The 21080-nt window shown below is 41.4% G+C and overlaps 1 protein-coding gene across 1 annotated transcript in view; it reads right to left on the reverse strand.

Moving 5' to 3' along the window:
* The window catches only part of LOC137287694 (protocadherin Fat 4-like), a 59087-nt gene extending 38330 nt beyond the window's left edge, over nucleotides 1–20757 (reverse strand). The window contains exons 1-21 of the mRNA XM_067820084.1: nucleotides 20634–20757; nucleotides 19882–19941; nucleotides 18460–18596; nucleotides 18167–18220; nucleotides 16816–16914; nucleotides 15827–15919; nucleotides 15314–15448; nucleotides 14728–14853; nucleotides 13476–13566; nucleotides 12445–12608; nucleotides 11220–11399; nucleotides 10613–10750; nucleotides 9243–9407; nucleotides 7984–8234; nucleotides 6902–7031; nucleotides 5620–5708; nucleotides 5308–5392; nucleotides 4292–4504; nucleotides 3515–3622; nucleotides 2303–2434; nucleotides 364–537 (exon numbers count right to left, since the gene is read on the reverse strand). Coding sequence (XP_067676185.1) covers nucleotides 364–537; nucleotides 2303–2434; nucleotides 3515–3622; nucleotides 4292–4504; nucleotides 5308–5392; nucleotides 5620–5708; nucleotides 6902–7031; nucleotides 7984–8234; nucleotides 9243–9407; nucleotides 10613–10750; nucleotides 11220–11399; nucleotides 12445–12608; nucleotides 13476–13566; nucleotides 14728–14853; nucleotides 15314–15448; nucleotides 15827–15919; nucleotides 16816–16914; nucleotides 18167–18220; nucleotides 18460–18596; nucleotides 19882–19941; nucleotides 20634–20694 — 2685 coding nt within the window. The 5' untranslated portion in view covers nucleotides 20695–20757. The remainder of the gene's footprint in view (nucleotides 1–363; nucleotides 538–2302; nucleotides 2435–3514; nucleotides 3623–4291; nucleotides 4505–5307; nucleotides 5393–5619; nucleotides 5709–6901; nucleotides 7032–7983; nucleotides 8235–9242; nucleotides 9408–10612; nucleotides 10751–11219; nucleotides 11400–12444; nucleotides 12609–13475; nucleotides 13567–14727; nucleotides 14854–15313; nucleotides 15449–15826; nucleotides 15920–16815; nucleotides 16915–18166; nucleotides 18221–18459; nucleotides 18597–19881; nucleotides 19942–20633) is intronic.
* Between the last annotated feature and the right edge of the window lie 323 nt (nucleotides 20758–21080).

Raw genomic sequence — 21080 nt, forward strand, 5'->3', positions numbered from 1 at the left:
AACATAACGAATCCAGTCGTTGGCAGTGCTGACATATTGCCATCAATATGGGTTCGTCAGGGATTCGAACTCAAAGTCGGTATAGACTGAGAGATACAACGTAACAGACTAATTGACCCCCGTACTCGTAAGCCACATCCCCAAGGGTAGATCTCTGGTTTGGACAACAGGGCCTAGATTTTCGAAGCTCTCTTAGCTCTAAGATAGTCGTAAGTGCCACACATTAACATTAACTTACGCCTATCTTAGCGCTGAGACAGCTTCGAAAATCTAGGCCCAGCAATATAACAATATTAATTATATTGTTATGATGATGACTAATATGATGATGGCAAGCACCACCACCTTTAAAACAAGCCTCACCTTTAGTTTGTAATCACACTTGACCTCGCAATCAACAAGCCTAGTCTCTCTGATATACACACGCCCAGACTTCTTGTCAATCATAAACACGTCCGTCCCAGCACCGCGGAGGCTGTAGACGATGTTGCGGTTACCGACGTCTTTGTCGGCGTCTTCAGCCAACACCTCGTCTTCCTGTCACAGATTGTTGCCTCGATAAAATGTAAGTTTCGAGTACAAATCGGGCAAAACATTGGGATGGTGTGATCCCACACCGTTTAACGTCGGCGTGATGGGCTTGTCCGGATATACCTGCCCGGAACTGGAGTCACGTTAACGTGATAAGACGACGTGGATAGCGTTAAGATGTCCAGGTTGTTGTAAACTTATGACTTGACTTTCAAAACTATGGTTAATTATGGGTTGGGAGAAACAGAGTGGGAGGTAGTACTGTGTACGATGCGTATAGTTGGAAGAAAAATATATCTTGTGGGTGTACATTTAGCTCCCTCGTTTCTTATGCTACATATTAATTGGAGATTAATCACCGGGGCGAATAAGGAATTATTTGTCTCGTGTGAAGGAATAGCATTAATCGTGAGACAATCACAGAGTTTCTAGTCATATCCAAAACGAGGAGTATCTGAAATGTACAGTCTCCATTTGAATGACATGTCTTTAATCAGAACACTTTGCAAAGATTTTGATTAGATTTTTTACACGACGCATAGAGTTAACAATTATCTTTAATGTAAAGATAACGACTTGAATAATTCATTTTGTAAATTATGTAATGACGGGACATTAAGAGATAATTTCATGTAATGATTGTCTGTGAGAAATTTTGAGCTATTTGTAAGACATATATGCTATCTCACCTAAAAGTGCATAGCATTCCAAGTACCCAAAATGTCAAAATTAATAAAATTGTTGCCATATGTTTTGACAAATTTACTTAATTTACGTCGAACTCGACTGTCAAGTGACACTCAAATGTGTTAAATTAATGTTATTGTACTTTAGGACATGAGATCCTTATACTGAATATATTCTGTTCTCTTCAAGAAAAGGGGGAAACACACGCACACACACAACGTATGAAATGTCAACAATGCTGTGAAAAACCTCACCTAACGACAATAATCTATTGTTCGAGTGACGTGTTATCAACTTGTCACCTTTGAATTTGAAGACTTGCATCGTACTCTTCTCACCAAGCACTGAGTCACATGACTCACTGTCAAAGTGTAACACAATAGGTTGCGCAGCATAGGGAAAACGACCAGTCTTCTTATATGCGAGCGAAGCGAGCAAAGGTTGGCAACGTAGTATCCTCGTTTCGGTTCGAAAGATGTTTTTCATGTCAAAATATAATATCGCCACCATGAAAAGGACACTACGTTGCCATCCTTTGCTCCCTTCGCTCGCATATAAGAGGACCTGTCATATTCTCTATGTTGCGCAGCCCCATTTGCGCTACAAGTTGCCTGTGCATGACTCAATAGCTGGAAAGTTATGAGACGCTACCACTGAAGCATAATGGGTAATACAATCTGTTATTGTGATTTGATGATATGAAAACACAAAACCATGTCGAATGACAGATGGCATGGAAATAGAAATGTCCCGTGAAAAACATTAAACATGAAACATAAAATCCAAGATGGCGGCATTTGACGGCATACAGGACAATACGGGTGTAGTACTTTGGATTGGTCAATCTCACTTTGAGGCACAATCCAGCATTTATGGTGAGTCCAGTAGTTCATGTATCCCAGTTGCGTAGATCGACGCTCACGCTGTCGTCCACTGGATTGTCTGGTCCAGACTCGATTACATGTATTTACAAAGCACCGCTAAATAGCTGGAATAGCTATTACTACTAACTCACTAACTCAGTCGAACACATATAACTTTATGTATCACGTTTTTTATCAGATTTATGATGACGTCAACTCACCAGCTGCACAAGCTTGCGACGACTGTTGCGACCAGGAGATTCCTCTGTTATTTCCGTGACGTACCGAGTCTTGGTGAACTCAGGTCTGTTGTCGTTGACGTCTAGAAGACGTATCCGTATAGTGGCGTCACCCTGGAAACGCATGACGTCATATGGAATTGTGATGGTCTATAGTTTCTTGAGTTCTATAAGTCTAATTACATAGAAATGGTTCCTTTGTTTAGTCTTGCATATGTGACTTGACGGGTACCACTAGTAGTGCAGGATTAGCTCGCCTTCTCGCTAACACCCGTTGTCATCACATTTTGTTAGTGATTCGTGAACACGTGATTATGATATTGACTGAATCGTTCAGGGGAGATTACCTATGATTACTGTTTTATTCCATGGTTTTTAGCCTGTTCGGGGAAATGTTGCAACAATGTATGGAATCGAACCTGGATAGGCGTGACGAGGTAACGCTCCAACCACTAAGCCACCCCACCGTCCTCTGCAACTACTGTAGGGGCTTTTGTAATTTATTCAAGATCTAGAAATGGTTCCTTTCAGAAACATTATATTTAATGAAATTATTTGTTAGCTCTAGCTACCTCGACCACAACTCCCAAGCAAAGAGCAAAGACCAGCGGCGACTATAGATTGGTCCCTTTTACTTCCACAGTTAATAATATTGTTGTCACATTTGGTATAGTCTTCTAATGAGCTGCTATTCGTTGTGCAGAGTTGCCTACTTTGAAAACGTAGTGGGGTAGTCTTGTGGTTAAAGCGTCACGCTGAAGACCTGGGTTCGATTCCAATCATTTGTACAATGTGGGGAAGCCCATATATGGTGTTCCCTACCGTGATATTGCTGGAATGTTGCTGAAAGCGGGGTAAAACTATCGTCACTCTCTCACTCCCGTGAAAACTCAGAACCTTATAGTGCTTTTGAAACTCTGAATTGCCTTGGCAATAATTTCATGTATTAATACACAGCTATGTTCATAATATTCATTAATTTATGAAACCGGTTTTATATCGGATGGCGTTAGCTCAGACACTCACTCACTAACTCACTCACTCACTCTATAAATCTATAACAAAATCGGTTTTTCTTGAATCATTATCAACTATTAAAGTTTAAACTTGACAATGATACATTGCTATCTAAAAATCAATAATCGCGATGATCAATCGTTGTGCCTGCATGCGAGCATGGCTGTACCGCCTGACCTGTTCCGGGGGTTGTCCGAGATCCTCCGCCCTGACTTGTAGGCTGATTCGGTCAGTCGTCTCCCGATCCAGGACAGCAGAACGTCGACGCACGTAGATGTCTCCGTTCTGGGACGCACAGTGAATTGAGGTTGTTTTACACCGCGATCAAACTTTGGTCATGTGAACAAATGGTTGACAACGATAACACAACGGCATGCAAAATGGCGTCAGGAAACCTTGTAAGCCTTTCGTCGTTCTCTGATAAGTCGGCTCTTTTAGTCCTGGGGACGTATTATGCCATAAAAGTACTAGTGTAGTGCGTTTTTGTGTTTATTGTTACAACCCATTGTGGTTACATTGTCTAGTACCCGTGAAGATCCGCGTTAGAACTGATCTTCTGCAATGTCGCCATGCTTGTCGTAAGAGGCAACTATCGGAATCGGGTGGTCAGGCTCGATGACATGATTGACACATATTATCGTATCCCAATTGCCAAGATCGATGCTCATGCTGTTGATTGTCTAGATTGTCTGGTCTAGACTCAATTATCTACAGACCGCCGCCATATGGCTAGAATATTGCTGGGTGTGGCGTAAAACTAAACTCACTCTCTAACTCATTATATCAAAAACATAAAACATCAAATTAATTGTTATTGAACTTATCTGGAAATTCGAAAATATATCCAGGTCAGGCTAACGAATATCTGAGCATTATGATGTCAGCGTAATAAACAATAATATTGTATATATTCTGTATATGGGCTCATCAAATCACGTGTGAGATAAAACGTACCTTGCTGATATCAAATAAATCAGAATGATCCCCAGACAATGAAAGCACCAGTTTCCCGTTGGGCCCTTCGTCTTTATCAGTCACGTCTACTTTCCCTATGATGTAATTGGTTGATACGTCTTCTGATAGAGTAAAGTCGTACGTTGATTGGCTGAAAACTGGGGCGTGGTCGTTTGTGTCGCGCACATGGACAGTTAATATCGCCTCCGCAGTCTGAAAACGAAATCAGATTAAATATTTAAAAATCACCGATTCATAATAAAGTGAGTTAGTGTGGTTTTATGCCGCCTTTAGCAATATTCCAAGCCTTGGAACACCAGAAATAAGCTCCACATGAACCCGGGAATCGAACCTGCGTCTTCAGGCTGACGAGCGAACACTTTAACATTTAGGCTATCACTAAGCCCCGAATAATAAAGGAGAAACATCTAAATGTGATAGGATATTAACATTTATCACCAATAAACTGCCAAGGAAAAGAATCTTTCACTTGAAAACTGTGATACCACATCCAATGTATCATCATCGTATAACCGGATCTTGATCGTGTCATTTGTAGTCACCACATGCAGAACATATGCAGATGTGTATAGTTTCTTTTGACAGTGTCTGGTTCTGACATAGCCATGGTTCGAGAAATATCTAGTGTTTTACAGTCTTACAGAACACCAATCAGCCAGATCAGGTGAGCTAAGGAGAAGTTATTGTTCTTTTTTAAACGGTATCGGCATTGTTTAACATCCCATCTTCATGGCATTAATTGGCCACTGTGCTGTATGTAAAATTTTGTGGGGCGCCAGCAGAAAAGCGTTCAATTCCATCGCAGTTTTGAACTTCATTATCACATAATATCACAAACATTCACATCATTATTGTATAAGAAGAAGAATTGAGCGCGACTTCAATGTTTAATTCCACAAAATTAGTGAGTGGACCCAGCATACAGAGTACTAAAGAATATCAAGTATCACTGTTCACATACCTGGAATACCAGTAAGGATTTCACCCATACTTACATGTACGCCATCGGACGCTTCGATCGTAAGTGTGTAAGACGACCGGAGTTCTCTGTCCAGTGGCCGGTTTGTAAAGATATAGCCTCTGTAAAACAAAACCAACCAAAAAAACTAAAGCAATTATCAGTATTTTTGTTTGTCTGCATCAGAACTCAAAATGTACCACAAATGTGAACGAGATTATTGCTCAACATCCAAGATGGCGGAACCAGAACACAACGTCCAGGAACTGCAAAATACTCCACACACATATCTCTAGATGTTTTAATTTCAGCTACTGAAACAGGTTTATTCGAAATCAAAGGTACTTACTTGTCTGATATCCTGAAGGTTCCTTGTTCGTTTCCTGAAACGATCCTGAATTGTAGGAAAACATCTTCATCCCCGTCCGCATCCCGAGCCTAAAATTCCAAAATTTAGCTTCAGGTTAAACGTATACCTATAAACCTACTCCTCAGCATTAAATAAAAGTGGTTCATAATCATAATCATAATCATAATCACCATCATTAAATGACACTGAAAAGGGCATTGGTCGCCCACTCGTCTGAGTAGTCGCAGTCCACTGTGCAGTGTTGCGTCCCTTGGGCACGTCAGCTGCCTGAGGCAGATGGTTCGAATCCTGGTTTGATTCAGTAATGTTTTGAGGTTTGTCAACACCAAAGTGGAAAGTGTCTGATACCTGCAACGCTTCGCGTTTTTCTTCCTTCTGAGATATAAACTAGTATCTTGTTCAAAGTGCCGTTAAGCAAACTCACTCGCTCATATTGTAAATGGTACCAGAGTGGAGTGAGTGGGTTTAATTTTACGCCGCTTTTAGCAATATTCCAGCCACATCACGGCTTGGGTCACAGAAAATGGTCTCCGAACTCAGATTTTCTGCGAACACTTTAACCACTAGGCTATCCCATGGCCGGAAACAGAATTACTCGACTGCAATACAATTTCGCGCTTTGCAATATTTTAGCTATCTAGCTATCTAGCTATCTAGCTTCTATCTGGAAATGGGTTTCATACACTGTGCTCTGTTGGGGAATCGAACAACGGCTGTCGGTGTTGTCGGGGTGACAATTGGTTACCCACCTTACCAAATGCCAAAGAAAATTAACCACCACCACACTATCATTACCTCAAAACCATTTAAAGTCAAACAGTAAGTCCTGACTCTCATATTGTAAACATGTTACATACCTGAGACATTGGGAGTAGCCTTGTGTTATGAGTGTTCGCTTGCTCAAAAACGTCTGGGTTTGATTGCACAGATAGTGAATATTGCTCATGCTTATGCTGTGTAGGTCTGTAACGCACAATTTGATTGATATAATATTAATTCCTTACTAGAACGTCAAACGTTTCTAGCGGCCGAGCCTCGTTTTGAGATTTCCACGCCGTGTTTCCGTTTGCCACAGACTGGTTTGCGTTTGTTTGACGGACTGAGGGCTCGCTGTAGCTGGGATAGTGCTAAGTGCGGCGTTAAACAACAACCAACCGACCGTGATGTAGTAATTCGCGTGGAAAGGTGAAGTCTGTGACACTTTTGCACGGATGTATTAGGGGAAATAAGAACGGGCCATCAGGCGTCATCTTGAACCTACCTTTAGCTTAGTAATGAGAGAGCCAATGGTGGCTGCTTCGCTGATATAGGACACTTGTTTGGATTTCTCAAAGTATGGCGGGAAGTCGTTTGCTTCGTTGACTTGAACGACTACACGGACAACGGAGGACCTGACACAGAAACGTCATCAACTAGAAACACCCTCGACTTCATCATGTAATGTCACGCATAATCATATTTTCAGTCAGTGGGTAACATCCAATGAATACACAAGGCGGTCTGTAAATAGCACCAGACAATGATCAACAGCATGAGCATCGATCTACAATGGGATCGATCAACAAGTCAGCAAGCCTGACTACCCGATCCCGTTATTCGCCTCTTTCGACCAATTTGGGTGACTGAAGATCATTTTTAAATCGGATCTTCATGGGTCATGTCCTGGTGAACAACCCCAATATGTCGCGTGATTTGCAGTCATGTGTGCCTCCTGGAATACATACACTGTGCTGGGTATTAGATGCCTGCCCCTGAGGGCGTGGGTTCGAATCCCGGATGGGACTCCACCGAACAAAAGTACAAGAATCGGTATTTTACTGAGAAAATGTAATACCAAAAACCCCACATATTTAAAGAACTAACAGACAGATCAACGTAGAGTTCGTAGAGTTACCACCTGTTATTAAGTTTCCATTCATCACATGAATGTAAGTAATGTATAAATAACAATATCCCTGTCCACAAACTGTAACGTCTATCGTAACTACATGGTCTGGTATTTGCTTACGAATGACTAGTATATTAGTAATGTTATCCTTATCCGCAAACCGTTCGTAGAGCTACGATCTGTTGTAACTATATGGTCTATTATAGGTTTATGAATGATTAGTATTTCATTAATGTTATCCACAAACCGTTCGTAGATTTACGACTTATCGGAACTATATGGTCTTTTACAGGCTTGCGAATGGCATAGTGTATAAGTTATATTTTCCCTATCCACAAACCCGTCATTGAGCTACGGCCCATGGTAACAATATAGTTTGATTATCACAGTTTTACGAATGACGTAGAGCTAAGAACGCTCAGTGGATCGATACAACGTAAACGTTGCCTGCTTACAGTCTGTCCCTGGGTCGACGGGATTGATCCTCAGCCTTCACCATGACGTTGTATTGGGGAAACTTCCGCTTCCGTCTCAGGTCCCGAAGGTTGTCGGCCAGCTTGATGACCCCTGTGTCCCTGTCTATCTTAAATCGTTGCAAATCTTTCATGGAGAAAGAACCCCCCTTCGTCTGGACACCCATGATGGAGAAATGGATGGTGCCGTTTTCACCAAGGTCAGGGTCATCTGCTCGAATCCTCTCTCCAAACTGTTAGACAAAGTAAGGATATAGTATAAAATACGTACAAAGAGGACTGCGTATCCAGTGCCCATTTCAAGGAAGGTGGAGAAAAGGCTTAGGGTTTAAGTGTTGTCGAGTCATATTGAAAAGTCGGGTTCAATTCCCGACTTGGTAAATTACCGAGAAAGGGGGCTGTCCTAAGCAGTTTCAATTCTGTGGGTTTCCTTAATGCAACATGTTCGTGTACAAAACATATACGTGAAATGAGCTACCTTCAAACGATAGCATACATTGGATCATGCGATTAAGACTCGGACGAGTATCTCCTTATATCCCTTCTTAAAATAACCACAACTTTGCTGGACCCTTGGACGAAATGCATTTATCGTGCCGTGCGTCAAGCGTCGTAAGACTGAGTTCGCTAACTCTTATATCAATAAATGATCGAGTGACTTTGGTTTGACATCGGTGACATGGTTTAACTGTAAAACAGATGGAGGTGAGGTGAAAGGGGTGTTAGAGTCGTGATTAAAAATATTTCGCTCATATGACGACGTGCATGCGTGTGTATGTGTGGCTGGTTGTACTAGCCTAGACTTAAGCTGATTTTGTAGTGCTAGCTCAATAAAAGACCATGCAGCATTAAGCATGGATACCCCACTCAGACACATTATACTCTGAGCCGTCCAGTCTTCGTTTTACCCATTAATGCCGAGCGCCAGGTAGGGGCCAACAAGTATCCTCTTTGAAAGTCTATTGGACCAACACCGTTGGGGATCGAACCCACGACCTCCCGCTCTTGAGCAGACGCTCTAACCACTACACCACCGAGGCGGCGTAAAATGGAAGGAAAGCAATACAAGAAGCAAAGTACATATGAAAAGCATATGAGTAGTGCTAACACATCAAGGATAGTAATTGGGTTGAAGATCGTGCTGAACCCAGGACCAGCATGACTAGACGAAACCAAGGGCCATAACTCGTGTAGATATGCACTCACACAAACATACGGCTATAAACAGTGCTGGCGCTCACCTTATGAATAGCTGTTCCAACAGTCAGACTGTCCTTCACGTCGAATCGGTACGATGGTCTCCTAAATTTAGGTTTGTTGTCGTTGTTGTCAAGGACAGTGACCTCAACGACCGCATCCGGGTCACTGAACTTCTTCTCGTTGGTTGAGATTTCTTTAGCCCTAACCTGTGTAAACAACATGTTTGTTTCGCTATCTGGATTAAGGCCTCACATAAACAGTGCGCATGTGGTTAAATGTGCATATACATGAATGATAAACAAAAATAACATGATATTTTTAAACGAAATGCTTTTCAAATAAAAAACCGTTTTGATTTCATGTTTGCAACGTTCAATTCAAATGCGAAAATAAAAAAATCTTACAAACTGAAGGAAAATATTTACGATAACGGTTTTTGAAAAGACTGCAGCCATGCATCATTAGGCGCCTTGTTCTATGCTATCACTACTGACCTGGGTCTGGGTTTTCGAAGCTCTCTTAGCGCTAAGATAGTCGTAAGTGCCATACATTAACATTAAATTACAACTGTCTTGTGTTTTCCACGTATGTATATGCTGATCACAATGTACGTGATATTGCATGCCTCATAATAAACAATATGAACTTAAAAAAGCAAATGCTTTTATTTACTGATACTGCCCCCGAAAGCTGTATGCCTATTCCAGTTTACAACTATTTCTCTCCTATATCACAGAAGACCAGGTATTCAGTACTCTTCATATTATAAAATAGTAAAACTTACTTCATTTCCAATGATTTAGGTTTCGCCTCTGTGAATATCCCATGTCCATGGTCGATAAATCATTGGATCAACCTCATTTCAACTCAGTAATTGTTTAGTATTGCACAACACTGAATGAGTATGGTTTTACATCTCTTTTAGAGAGAGAGTGAGTGTGCTTTTACAACGCTTTAAGAGAGAGTATGGTTTTTCGTCGCTTTTGGAGAGAGTGAGTATGGTTTAAGGTAGCTTTTGGATATATTCCAGCAATATCACGACCGACGCCAGAAATGACCCTTTACACATTGTACTTATGAAGGAATCGAATTCAGATCTTCAGCGCTTTAACCAATATAACACAGCCCCATATCACAACAGAAGACATTGTCAAAAGGAACAGAGAATATCAAGTACATAGTTGACAGTTCAGAGTAAAGCCACGTATAGACTTTCCCTTCTATGCTTTCTTATCATCGCAGTTTTTATTTCTTTACACGACGTTTAGTGAAGCTCAGTATATGATGACGTCAGTTAGAAAGAACGATTCATATTTATAATCATAAGTGTATAATTCATTTAAATGTATACTAATAAATTGTCATCTCAGCTACTCCCACTGATCAATGTTTAAACAATGAAGATGTTTACCTTAAACGTGATAGTATCATTTTTCTCCCTGTCAATCGCGCGAGGACGGGTGACCTTTATCTCTCCACTGGTGGGGTCGACCCAGAACGCCCCAGCGGGATTCGTTAGGAGCTCGTATTCAAACAGACTGTTCTGCCCCTGAAAACATACATAATTATATTTACATTTCTGTGTTAAAATATTTTTTCTTATATTCGAGCCTATATTTACATGTACAAGCCAAGTAAATTAATTAAAGTCCAAGAATATTATTTTTAATATAGGCATTGGTGTAAAGATAATTTTACAGTAAATGCTGTTTTCGTAGTCCTGCTTTATGATGATATTTTATTTTATTTGTGTCAGGTCCATAGACGGCCCTCTATATTAACTATTACCACACTTAAACGAAAAAAAATAAATTAGATTAGAAATGAGTAAAGCATTGACAAGTATTAAATATTGTTATAACATATCAAAGTTAAACGCATTGGAACCACTTATTTCACAAAATGTGTTGGTTTTTTTGTTTTCTTTTTCTTTTTTTCTTTTTTTTTTTTTTTTTGGGGGGGGGGGGGGTTCGTTTAAAAAAAATCCTCATACGTGTGTCCTCATGGAATCTACATACATAGTCTTCGTCCTCAGCTGCGACAGTGGTGACGATGGTGCCGGCCCTGACGGCAGGAAACTCGTCTATCTCCGCCTTGTACCGACGTCTTCTGAACGTGGGTCCGTGGATGTTCTGGTCGATGACGTGCACGTAGAGGGTGGAGGTGTCGAACTTACTTCTGTCGTCAACCTGATAGCTCTGTCAACAACAAGCGTTACTTGAGCTGTGGCATCAGGAATTATTGTTACGATATTATTACGATAGCTACTGCAACAAGGATCAATATTAGTATTATGGTGTCTCTATCAGCAACAAGTATCGATTTAACAATGATAGCTCTTCCATCAACAAGCACATAATACTTACAATAGCTCAAGCAGTGACACGAATTATTAAACTTACAATATGTTGGGTGGTTTGTTACAGTAACTTAATGCCTCATTCAGCAATATTTCAGCAATGTATCCGTGGTCTGTAAATAATCGAGCTTGAACCAGACATTCAAGTGATCAACATCATGAGCATCAATCTACGGATATAGGATACAGTGAGATGTGTCAGTCAAGTTAGCGAGCCTGACCACCCGTAGTCTTACGATAAGCATGGGTTAGTACTGAAGATCAATTCTAACCCTGATCTTCACGGGTTAACTGAAATGCATTTGATACAGATGGACAATTACACTCACGATTGCGTACTCAAGTCAAACACCCCCGAACTCGCTCACAAATGTTTGTTATGGGGTGGTGTTGTGGTTTAGTGGCAAAAGCGTGCGCTCTACAAACCAACGACCGGGTTCGATTCCCTTAATGGATGTAACATGTAAAGCCCTGAGGTGTCCCCCGCAACGATATTGTTAGAACGTTTCGAAATGCGGTGTAAACAATGCTCAGTCACCCAAGTAGTAATTCATTCTCACACTCGCTATAACGTCTGATACTTCCAGGGGCCGTGGGGTAGCCTAATGCTTAAAGCGTTTACTGGTCACGACGTTTACTGGTCACGACGGAGCACCGGGTTTGATTCCTTATACAAATAATGCGTGAAGCCATTTTTGGTGTCCTCGGCAATGAACAGTGCAAAAGCTGCCCCAAAAACACCTATCGTACTCACTCACTCACTCACCCCACTCACTCACTCGCTCACTCACCCACCCATGAACTCCACTCACTCACTCACTCACTCACTCACCCACTCACTCACTGACTCACGCACTCACTCACGCACTCACTCATGGATTTACCTCCACCACCAGGGTATAGTTGTAAAATCCCTGAAATCCTTCTCGGACAGTTTGGTCCCCCCTCTTGTACACAGCCCGGGGGATCGTCTCCCGCTGACACAGCTCCCCCGTCTCCGCGTTCAGGAAGAAGAAATTGTTCCAATGCCATGGCTGAACCGGCATTCCTGAAACAAATGCTGCTTTCTAAGAAGTCTGGAACTGAGTGAACAGTCTGGAACTGCCTATAGTTACTATTAATAATGTTTGTATAAAGGGCCTGTTCTCGCACATTTGCACATGTTTCAAGCGCAAGACCATTATTACCCAGGATAAACAACGCTGGTAGAAGTCCCTTGACCGTTAACATGCATATGACGTATGCCGCCGGGTACCCATTCACTGCTGGGTGAACACTGACAATTAGCTTAATGAACAAAGTCTGGCTGAGGTGAATCCACTTGTGTCACTAGTTCTTGAACTTTAACTACGTTGTGGTGACAAAATACTATGAAACAATGTATATTAAAAAAAAACAACACTACTTCAATAACAGTTGTTTAACAGAGGACTGCAGATCATCAAAACTGGATCAGACAACAAATCAACAACAATAAAGGGATCAAGAGCCTTTAGAATCTCTTAAAGCCATCTTGGCTCTTTCACACTTTTTAGTGAAATACTTCTGATATAATGTTACGTTTTCATCCGTGTATGTTATTAACGTAATGCTGATTTGTTGGACTGTGTTTGACTAGCCGCTTTGCTTTTCTGTTGTTTCAAGGCTGAACGGAATAGCCTAGTGTGAGATTTCTGAGGTACGTATGCGTGCTTGTTTGTTTGTTTGTTATTTACCGTCGCACACAGCAAGATCTCCGGTATTATATGTCGGTATGTAAATAATCAAGTCTGGACCAGACAATCTAGTGATCGATATCACAAGCATTGATAAAATTGGACTTGGACAAAATGACATGCATCAATCGATAAGAGTTGCTCGAGACTAATGTCTTCACAGGGCATCTGAAGTAAGGAGCAAGTAGTTTAGCTCAAACCATCTTTGATGTTGTATCGAACCGGGGACTTCTTAACCGGATCCTGGTCCTCTGCGAACAGTGCTGGGCTAGTTGGTTGGCACTCTTCAATCTACAATAACAGAAACGAATGACAATGATAATAATAAACATCAGCATGGTGATCAAGTCTCGATTCCATTGTTTCGGGGAAAATAACGGTAGAAACTATATGAATGAATCCCTTACCTCTAGAATAAATTAGGAAGGGCTTACTAAGTTTTTCTCATTAAAGCTCCAGACAACCGCTAATGAATCTATGTTAAAACACAGTCTTTGAACAGAATTTAAGTGAAGTCTACGCATATACGCTAAATGTATGGAATCCTAACAGGGGCATTAACGCTGTGTGTCACCGTGGTCCTTTTGATTGGCCAGTTTTGACACATACTGCCTCTGTTGGCAATGCAACAACCCTTATGTGTCTTTCATATGGATGTGACGATATTCATTTGCGTCGCAATTCAGGGGCGGTGGGTAGCCCAGTCTTTAAAGCGTACGCTCGTCACTCCGAAGTCCCGGGTTCGATTCCCCACATGGGTACAATGTGTGAAGTCAATTTCTGGTATTTCTGGAATAGTGTTAAAAGCTGCGTAAAAAAAGTCATCCACTCACTATTGCATTGTTTAGACATGTGTTGGTTTCTTTGACATTAGAGAAAGAATACCGGTTAATTAAGGTATGTACGTGACTCGTTATATACAACCTAACTGTCACACTTATTGCTATAATTGTTGAAACAATTGTTGAGATAGATTCAGACGTGAACCTCGTAAAAGGACTATTTAAAAATATATTCAGACGGTACCAATAAATATATGACAGTGGATTCATCTCACTCGTCAGCACATTTGTTTAAACACGTGAATATCCAGTTTAGAACAGGGACTATTTGCACAAAGCTCCCTTAGCTCTACGATCAGTATGAGTGTATGATAGAGTGTGATAGTCACTATCATCTTATCACTAAGATTTGTGCAAGTGGGTCCAGGCCAGCTATTCTCGAAACATTCGTAGCCTTACGAACTTCTTAAGCCCATTCTTAACACATTGGCTACGATCAAAGCTACGAATTCTTAGGGCTACGAACGTTTCGAGTATAAGGGCCCTGGTCTTCCGCAATCAAAGGCGACAAACTGGATCAGACATTCGCTTGCAAGTAATCTACCCATGTAGATGTGGAGGGTGGCATATACGGGTGAAGTATCGATAATGGTACTCTGAGCCAACTCACGACTGGTTTCTCGCCAATTACAGACGCCGTGTAGTACTGATGCTGAAACTTTGGTGTCTGATCGTCGCTGTCGTTGACGAAAACGTGGAGATATGACACGGTTGCCAGTGGAGGGCTGCCATGGTCCTTTTAAAAAATAAATTGAGAATATAGTAAATATGTTCATACAGTCAACCTATGTTGAATTTGAGTTCGACTTTTCGGACTGACGAGTGGAGGGTGGAGCAGACATGTTCCTTTAAGTAAAAGGGCTGCAATAACATGCAGATGGGACGTAGGTGTTTTGAATGCAAAGTGACTAATAAATATAATATTAAAGAATACATGATGTAAAATTGCAGATCATACAATTATTGATAAAGTTATGCCTCATATAGTCCAATAGGCTGAAAGGCAAATAATGTATCTTCCGAATCCTTAAGCGGTGGATAACGATTTTCGAGGAAAATGAAGTGCACCAACTTCAATAAATATCCAGATTTTTATGCATTCAACTGCGCTGAAATTGTTGTTGCAGACGAAGTAATGATACCCAAACAAGACAAATAAAGACCTTAAGCAGCGTATACCAGCTGATTATTCATACCTTAACCTGCAGTGCTATGTGGAACTCTCTGTGTCCCTCCTCATAGTCCACCTGGTTGACCAGCCTGACCCGGCCGAGGGTGTCGATCACGAACACGTTATCCAGAGCAACTGATCTGTCTGCCGCTGTGACGTTCTACAAACAGATCATATGACGACAGATGACAGTAACAGATGCAATATCCCCCCTATAACGAGCTTGATGCACGCACTGCACTGAGTGCATAGGCGTATATGAACGGCGAGTACGCAACAATATTCTTACAAAGCCTTCTGCATTCATTTATTCATTCATCCACGAAAACAACCACTATAGACTTAAATTATCTGCAGTTAACAATTCTAGAACACAGCAAACAGCATCATCATTATCTGTTAAAAAGACGAAATAATAATTATCCTGAAATCACCTTGCGTAATTAAAAATACTTAACCCAACATGTTACAGGCCCAAGATTATATTTTTCATTTTATTTTTCTTAATGGTGTTGTGAATGTTTAAGTTATAACTCACGACTACACTGAAGACTTCGATGTTGAAGAAGGGGTCGACGTCCGTAGGGTTAGCAGCATCGACCACATACACGACGCTGCCTGCAGAGGTTGCCTAGACAACAGCAGGCGACACGTTATTACCAGAAGGTTTGACAGGAACATCAACGTGAGACCATGGAACATTTGAAAAACAAAATTGAATAATTTTTGTAGCACTTTTAAAAAGTCTACAAAAGTCTATACACACACAAAAGTATTTTTGGTGTGTGTACGTGCGTGCGTATGTGTGCTTTTACATGGTCATTTATACTAAACCTGGCAAAATATTTGCCTAGGGAGGAATTAATGTACGCCAAACATATTCATCACGGTTTATTTTAAGGGCAAATGTTAGGTTCATATTAACTTAAGGGCACACGGACAAATTTGCATCTTTGTCTTTGGTATATGTATAATGCTGACCTTCCAGAAGAAGCAAGTCAGTGAATGTGTCAGTTACAGCAGGGCATTGCAACTTGATGTATGAGGCAAGTCTAAAGTGATGCAGGCTTTGAGACTCAAATTATTCAGCGCGAATTTCATGTGTAACGTCGTTCGTGAAAGAACAGAAAGAAATGGCTACATGGAATGCAGTACATAGAAAGAGTGTATGAATGAGTTTACTTTTACGTCACACTCAGCAACATTCCAGCTGTATGTATGTAAATAAATTAGTTTGGACCAGAATATCCAGTGATCAACAACATGGGCATCGATCCAAATACTGGGATACGATGATATGTGTCAACTATGTGAGCGATCCTAACCACTCGATGTCTATCAATCGCCACCTACAACAAGCGGGGATTTCTCGAGATCTAACCCGACTAATTACAGGTAATGAATGAATGAATGAATGAATGAATGAATGGATGAATGGCAGGTGACATGTACTGTATTGACACACTGGTTGGTTGATAATGGATGATGGAGTCCAATAGTTGGATTGGTGACACTTCATGTGTGTACCTCGGGAACTCTGATGCTGTGGGGTAGGTTGAGGAACACTGGGGGGTCGTTCTCGTCATTAACCTCAACCTGAATCACCGCGTCAAGACTGATGGTATACTGAAACATGCCACAAACAAAACAAGTAACAGTAAGTGGCACAAAGAAAAGACATTGTAACATTAGTGAAACAAAGTAAAAGCAACGTATTACAAAGTAACAGTAAAGTAATCAGCGTGATTAAAGCAAAAGAAACAGGGTAACAGTGAGTGAGTGAGTTTAATTTTACGCCGCACTCAGCAGTATTCCAGCTATATGGCGGCTGTCTGTGAATAATCGAGTCTGGACCAGACACTTCAGTGATCGACAGCATGAGCATCATTCCGCACATTTGGGAACCGATTACATGTGTCAACCAAGTCAGCGAGCCTGACCACCCGATCCCCTTAGTCGCCTCTTACGACAGGCATAGTACGGCTTTCGTGGCAAGCATGGGTTGCTGAAGGCCTGTTCTACCCCGGATCTTCACGGATCTATAAGCATAGTTCAGCTTTCGTGGTAAGCATGAGTAGCTGCAGACCCCCAATCCATTCTACCCCGGATCTTCACGGGTCGGGAAACGGTAAGTTATAACAAGGTAACAGTATCATAGTAAATACAGTGAAACAAAGTAATCAGTGTAACAGGTAAAGCAACTAAAGCGTAAGACATAACAAAGCCACAGTAAGATACGTAAACAAAGTAGCACTAAGTACATAGAACACGGCAACAATAAGTAAACTAGACTAACTGTGAGATATAACAACGTAACAAGAAAAAACAGAATCACAGTAATACTGTAATACGTTTAAGAAATTAGAAAGTATAAAAGACACGTCTCCGTGAAATGACGAAGCAGACAGGAGCGATAACTGCTAGTATTGACCCACAATCTAGGCCGGGCACAGGCAAACTGTAGCGCAAATATGTTTGCGCAACAGAGAGAAATGACTAGTCGTCTTGTATGCGAAGCTGGCATTTAAGAAAACTGGTCATTTTTTCTCTGTTGCGCGACCCTCCTTTGCTACAGTTTGCCCATGGACATGGCTACGTGTGCTTTTAGTAACACCAATAGTAAAGTCAACATGTACACTGAGGGTATTTAAGACAGCTTTGCCCTGTACCACAGCGGCAATATTACACTACCTTTGTGAAAACGGGCCCAGATTCGCTGAGAAAAGATGCAGGCCCCGGGAGAAGATTTTCGAAGCTCTCTTATCATAGCGCTAATTGAAGGCCCTGTTCCACTAAGTGACTTTAGAACTAATGGAACCTTAACTGACATTCTTTAACATTGGCTTATGGTCGCAAAGACCGCATATGAACTACGTACCACCAATGAAGGAATGTATTCATTGCACTTTCCTCTTAATTGAAGCGTCTGTCCCTGTAAACATAAACAAGAATATTCTGACTCTATTTGAATTATGAAAGTTGATACAACGGATTTGTCATTGTAATAATATTCCAGCATTCAGGGCACAGCAGTTCGAGTGGCAGTTCGTTACAATAATGGTTAAAGCGCTAACTCAGTAGCAAGCTCGCACTCTCACTTGCTCTCACATTCGCTATCTCCCTCCCTCCCTCCCTCCCTCGCTCACTCACTCACTCACTCACTCATCTCACCCTGAATTCGCTCACTGAACGTCTTGTGAGAATGTTGCCGGTTGTATTGTCGTAGTGGAGCACGTCTGTATCGCCGTCAAGGATGTACACAGACGAGTTGATGTTGGATGCAGCGAGGGCTGTGCTAACCACAGTGCCTTCAAACAAGTATCATTTCATGTACAGGTCATAATTTCACACAAGTGTTTCAATCTACTGTTTGCTCGTTGTTTAACGACGCGACCAATCAGTCTTCGGTCTGTATGACACACGTGAAGATCCGGTTTAGAACGGATCTCCAGTAACTCATGCATATCGTAAGGAAAGACTAACGGGATCGGGTGGTCAGGCTCGCTGACTTCGGTGACTCATGTCATAGTGTCCCAGTTGCCTAGATCGATGCGCATGCTGTTGATCACTGGATTGTCTACTCTGGTCAATCAAACAATAGAACAGAAAAGGTTGTGGTGTGATTACTGCCAGTCTAAGTAAACCTATCCTCAGTACGTTTCGTAACACTCCACCACTGAGTCTAGCAAAACCTTATGGGAGGTCGCGTCAGGTAACCTTTGAGATTGACCAATCAGAACACAGCTTACCAAATCGCGAATGTGCACATTCGCACATCCCGTATGAACTTTCATATCTCGAAAAGGTTCGTACCCGGACGATTCCGAATGCTATTTAGCGTACGATCGCTTCCGGGTGATGCACACGGCGTACGTACTGCCATGACAAGGGTGAGTAAACAGTCGCAGAAAATAGTGCTTTTGACAAAATTCAAGGATGTTAATTTGCGGAAATATTAGCTAATGGTAACCATGTCAACAGAAACCCCAAACCGTATATACTCATGTCAAATAACTGTGTTATATGCTGATTTTTGTTTGTGGAGAGATTTGTGTCGGTGACCTGAATATTTTGAAAGTGCCCCCGATACCTAAATACTAGCCGTTGTCTGATTGGTTAAATCTATTTAACCGTCTCGCATTTGATTGGACCGTCATTGGTTCCTCAAAGGTTATCTGACGCGACCTTCTACTAGGTTTTGTTAGACTCAGTGGTGTAGTGTAACGAAATACACTGAGGCGAAGTTTACTTAGACTAGATTACTGCATGTGTACAAGTGAGTGAGTGAGTTAAGTTTTACACCACACTCAGCAATATTCGAGCTATATGGCGGCGGTCTGTAAATAATCGAGCCTGGACCAGACAATCCAGTGATCAACAACAATTGGGAACCGATGACATGTGTCAACCAAGTCAGCGAGTCTGACCACCCGATCCCTTTAGTCGCCTCTTGCAACAAGCATAGTCGCCTTTTATGGCAAGCATGGGTTGCTGAAGGCCTTTTCTACCCCGGGACCTTCACGGGTCGCATGTGTACAAACTGTTTGGACATTTACGGAGGATACGAGTTTGAGAGTAGAAGGTCAAGGTTACCTGTTGGCGCTGACTCGTCGACGGTGGCTCGATAACGTCCCGGCCTGAACTGGGCACAGACTGAAATTTTAAACAAAGGTGTTACATGTTCGTATTTTATAAAACTTTCAAGTAACACTTTTTTATTCCCGTTTTAGTAGATTTTCATATGATATTTTTACTTCTACCCATGCAAAAAAGTCACAATATGACTGAAATATTGCCGAAGTGACAAACACCCTAACTCACTCACCCTCCAGAATTATCACATTGTTATGGTGGATATATATTCATAGACACTTTTACTATCTTAAGTAAACATTTATATATTCTGTGACCAGCTGAAATCAAATGTTAAATTCAACATATGCCTTCAAGGTGAAGTGAGTTTCAAATGTGAAGTATTATCAATTTAACATTTCAAACTAGAAGTAGCATTTCGTACTTCCAGCGTAAAGTGGATTTTCAGAGATTATGTTTCAGATATACCCATGTTCATAGATAGCTATTGTACAACATATGCATGTACATCATCATACATGTGAGTACAATTATGATCATGAGAATACAATAATATTCACCTTAACTCTTTAAAATAGAGTTTCAAATAATAGCGACACAGGGTGTGGAAGTCACGATGAGAGTATGAATTTGCCTTATTTATAGACTTAAGTACAAAGAGTCATAAAGAAATTCCTCCAGCTGTTTGCCAGTGACAGCCACTCCCCCTGACACGTTCACAGATTAAGTTAAGTCAACATTATGGTACTTACAAAATCCACAGTACACATCACACGGCAGCGTCACAAGTCCGATAATTAATAGAAATAACATTTTGTAAAAAAAACTCAGACGGACGTCATTGAGGCACGACGTCAACACTGCCACATCGCAAGATGCTGTGCCCTTGTAATGGGGAGACAGAGTTGCATCATGTAAAACAATATCTGGTAATCAGGGGGACTCGTCTCCCAGAGCATCAAGTTACTGACTAGAACCACTTGTACGCTGACCTTGGTGGATGCTGGAGACGTTTTGCTTCATCTGTAACGTAATATACAGAGATGCAGAATATTTGGGGGAACATTCTCTTCCAAACACACATCATCATCATCATCATCATCATCATCATCATCATCACCACCGTCACCGTCGTCGTCGCCATCATCGTCATTGTCACCATCATCGTCATCGTATCATTATCGTCGTTATCATCAGCA

This window comes from Haliotis asinina, chromosome 6, assembly GCF_037392515.1.
Source record: "Haliotis asinina isolate JCU_RB_2024 chromosome 6, JCU_Hal_asi_v2, whole genome shotgun sequence".
In the NCBI taxonomy this organism is placed as follows: Eukaryota; Metazoa; Mollusca; class Gastropoda; order Lepetellida; family Haliotidae; genus Haliotis; species Haliotis asinina.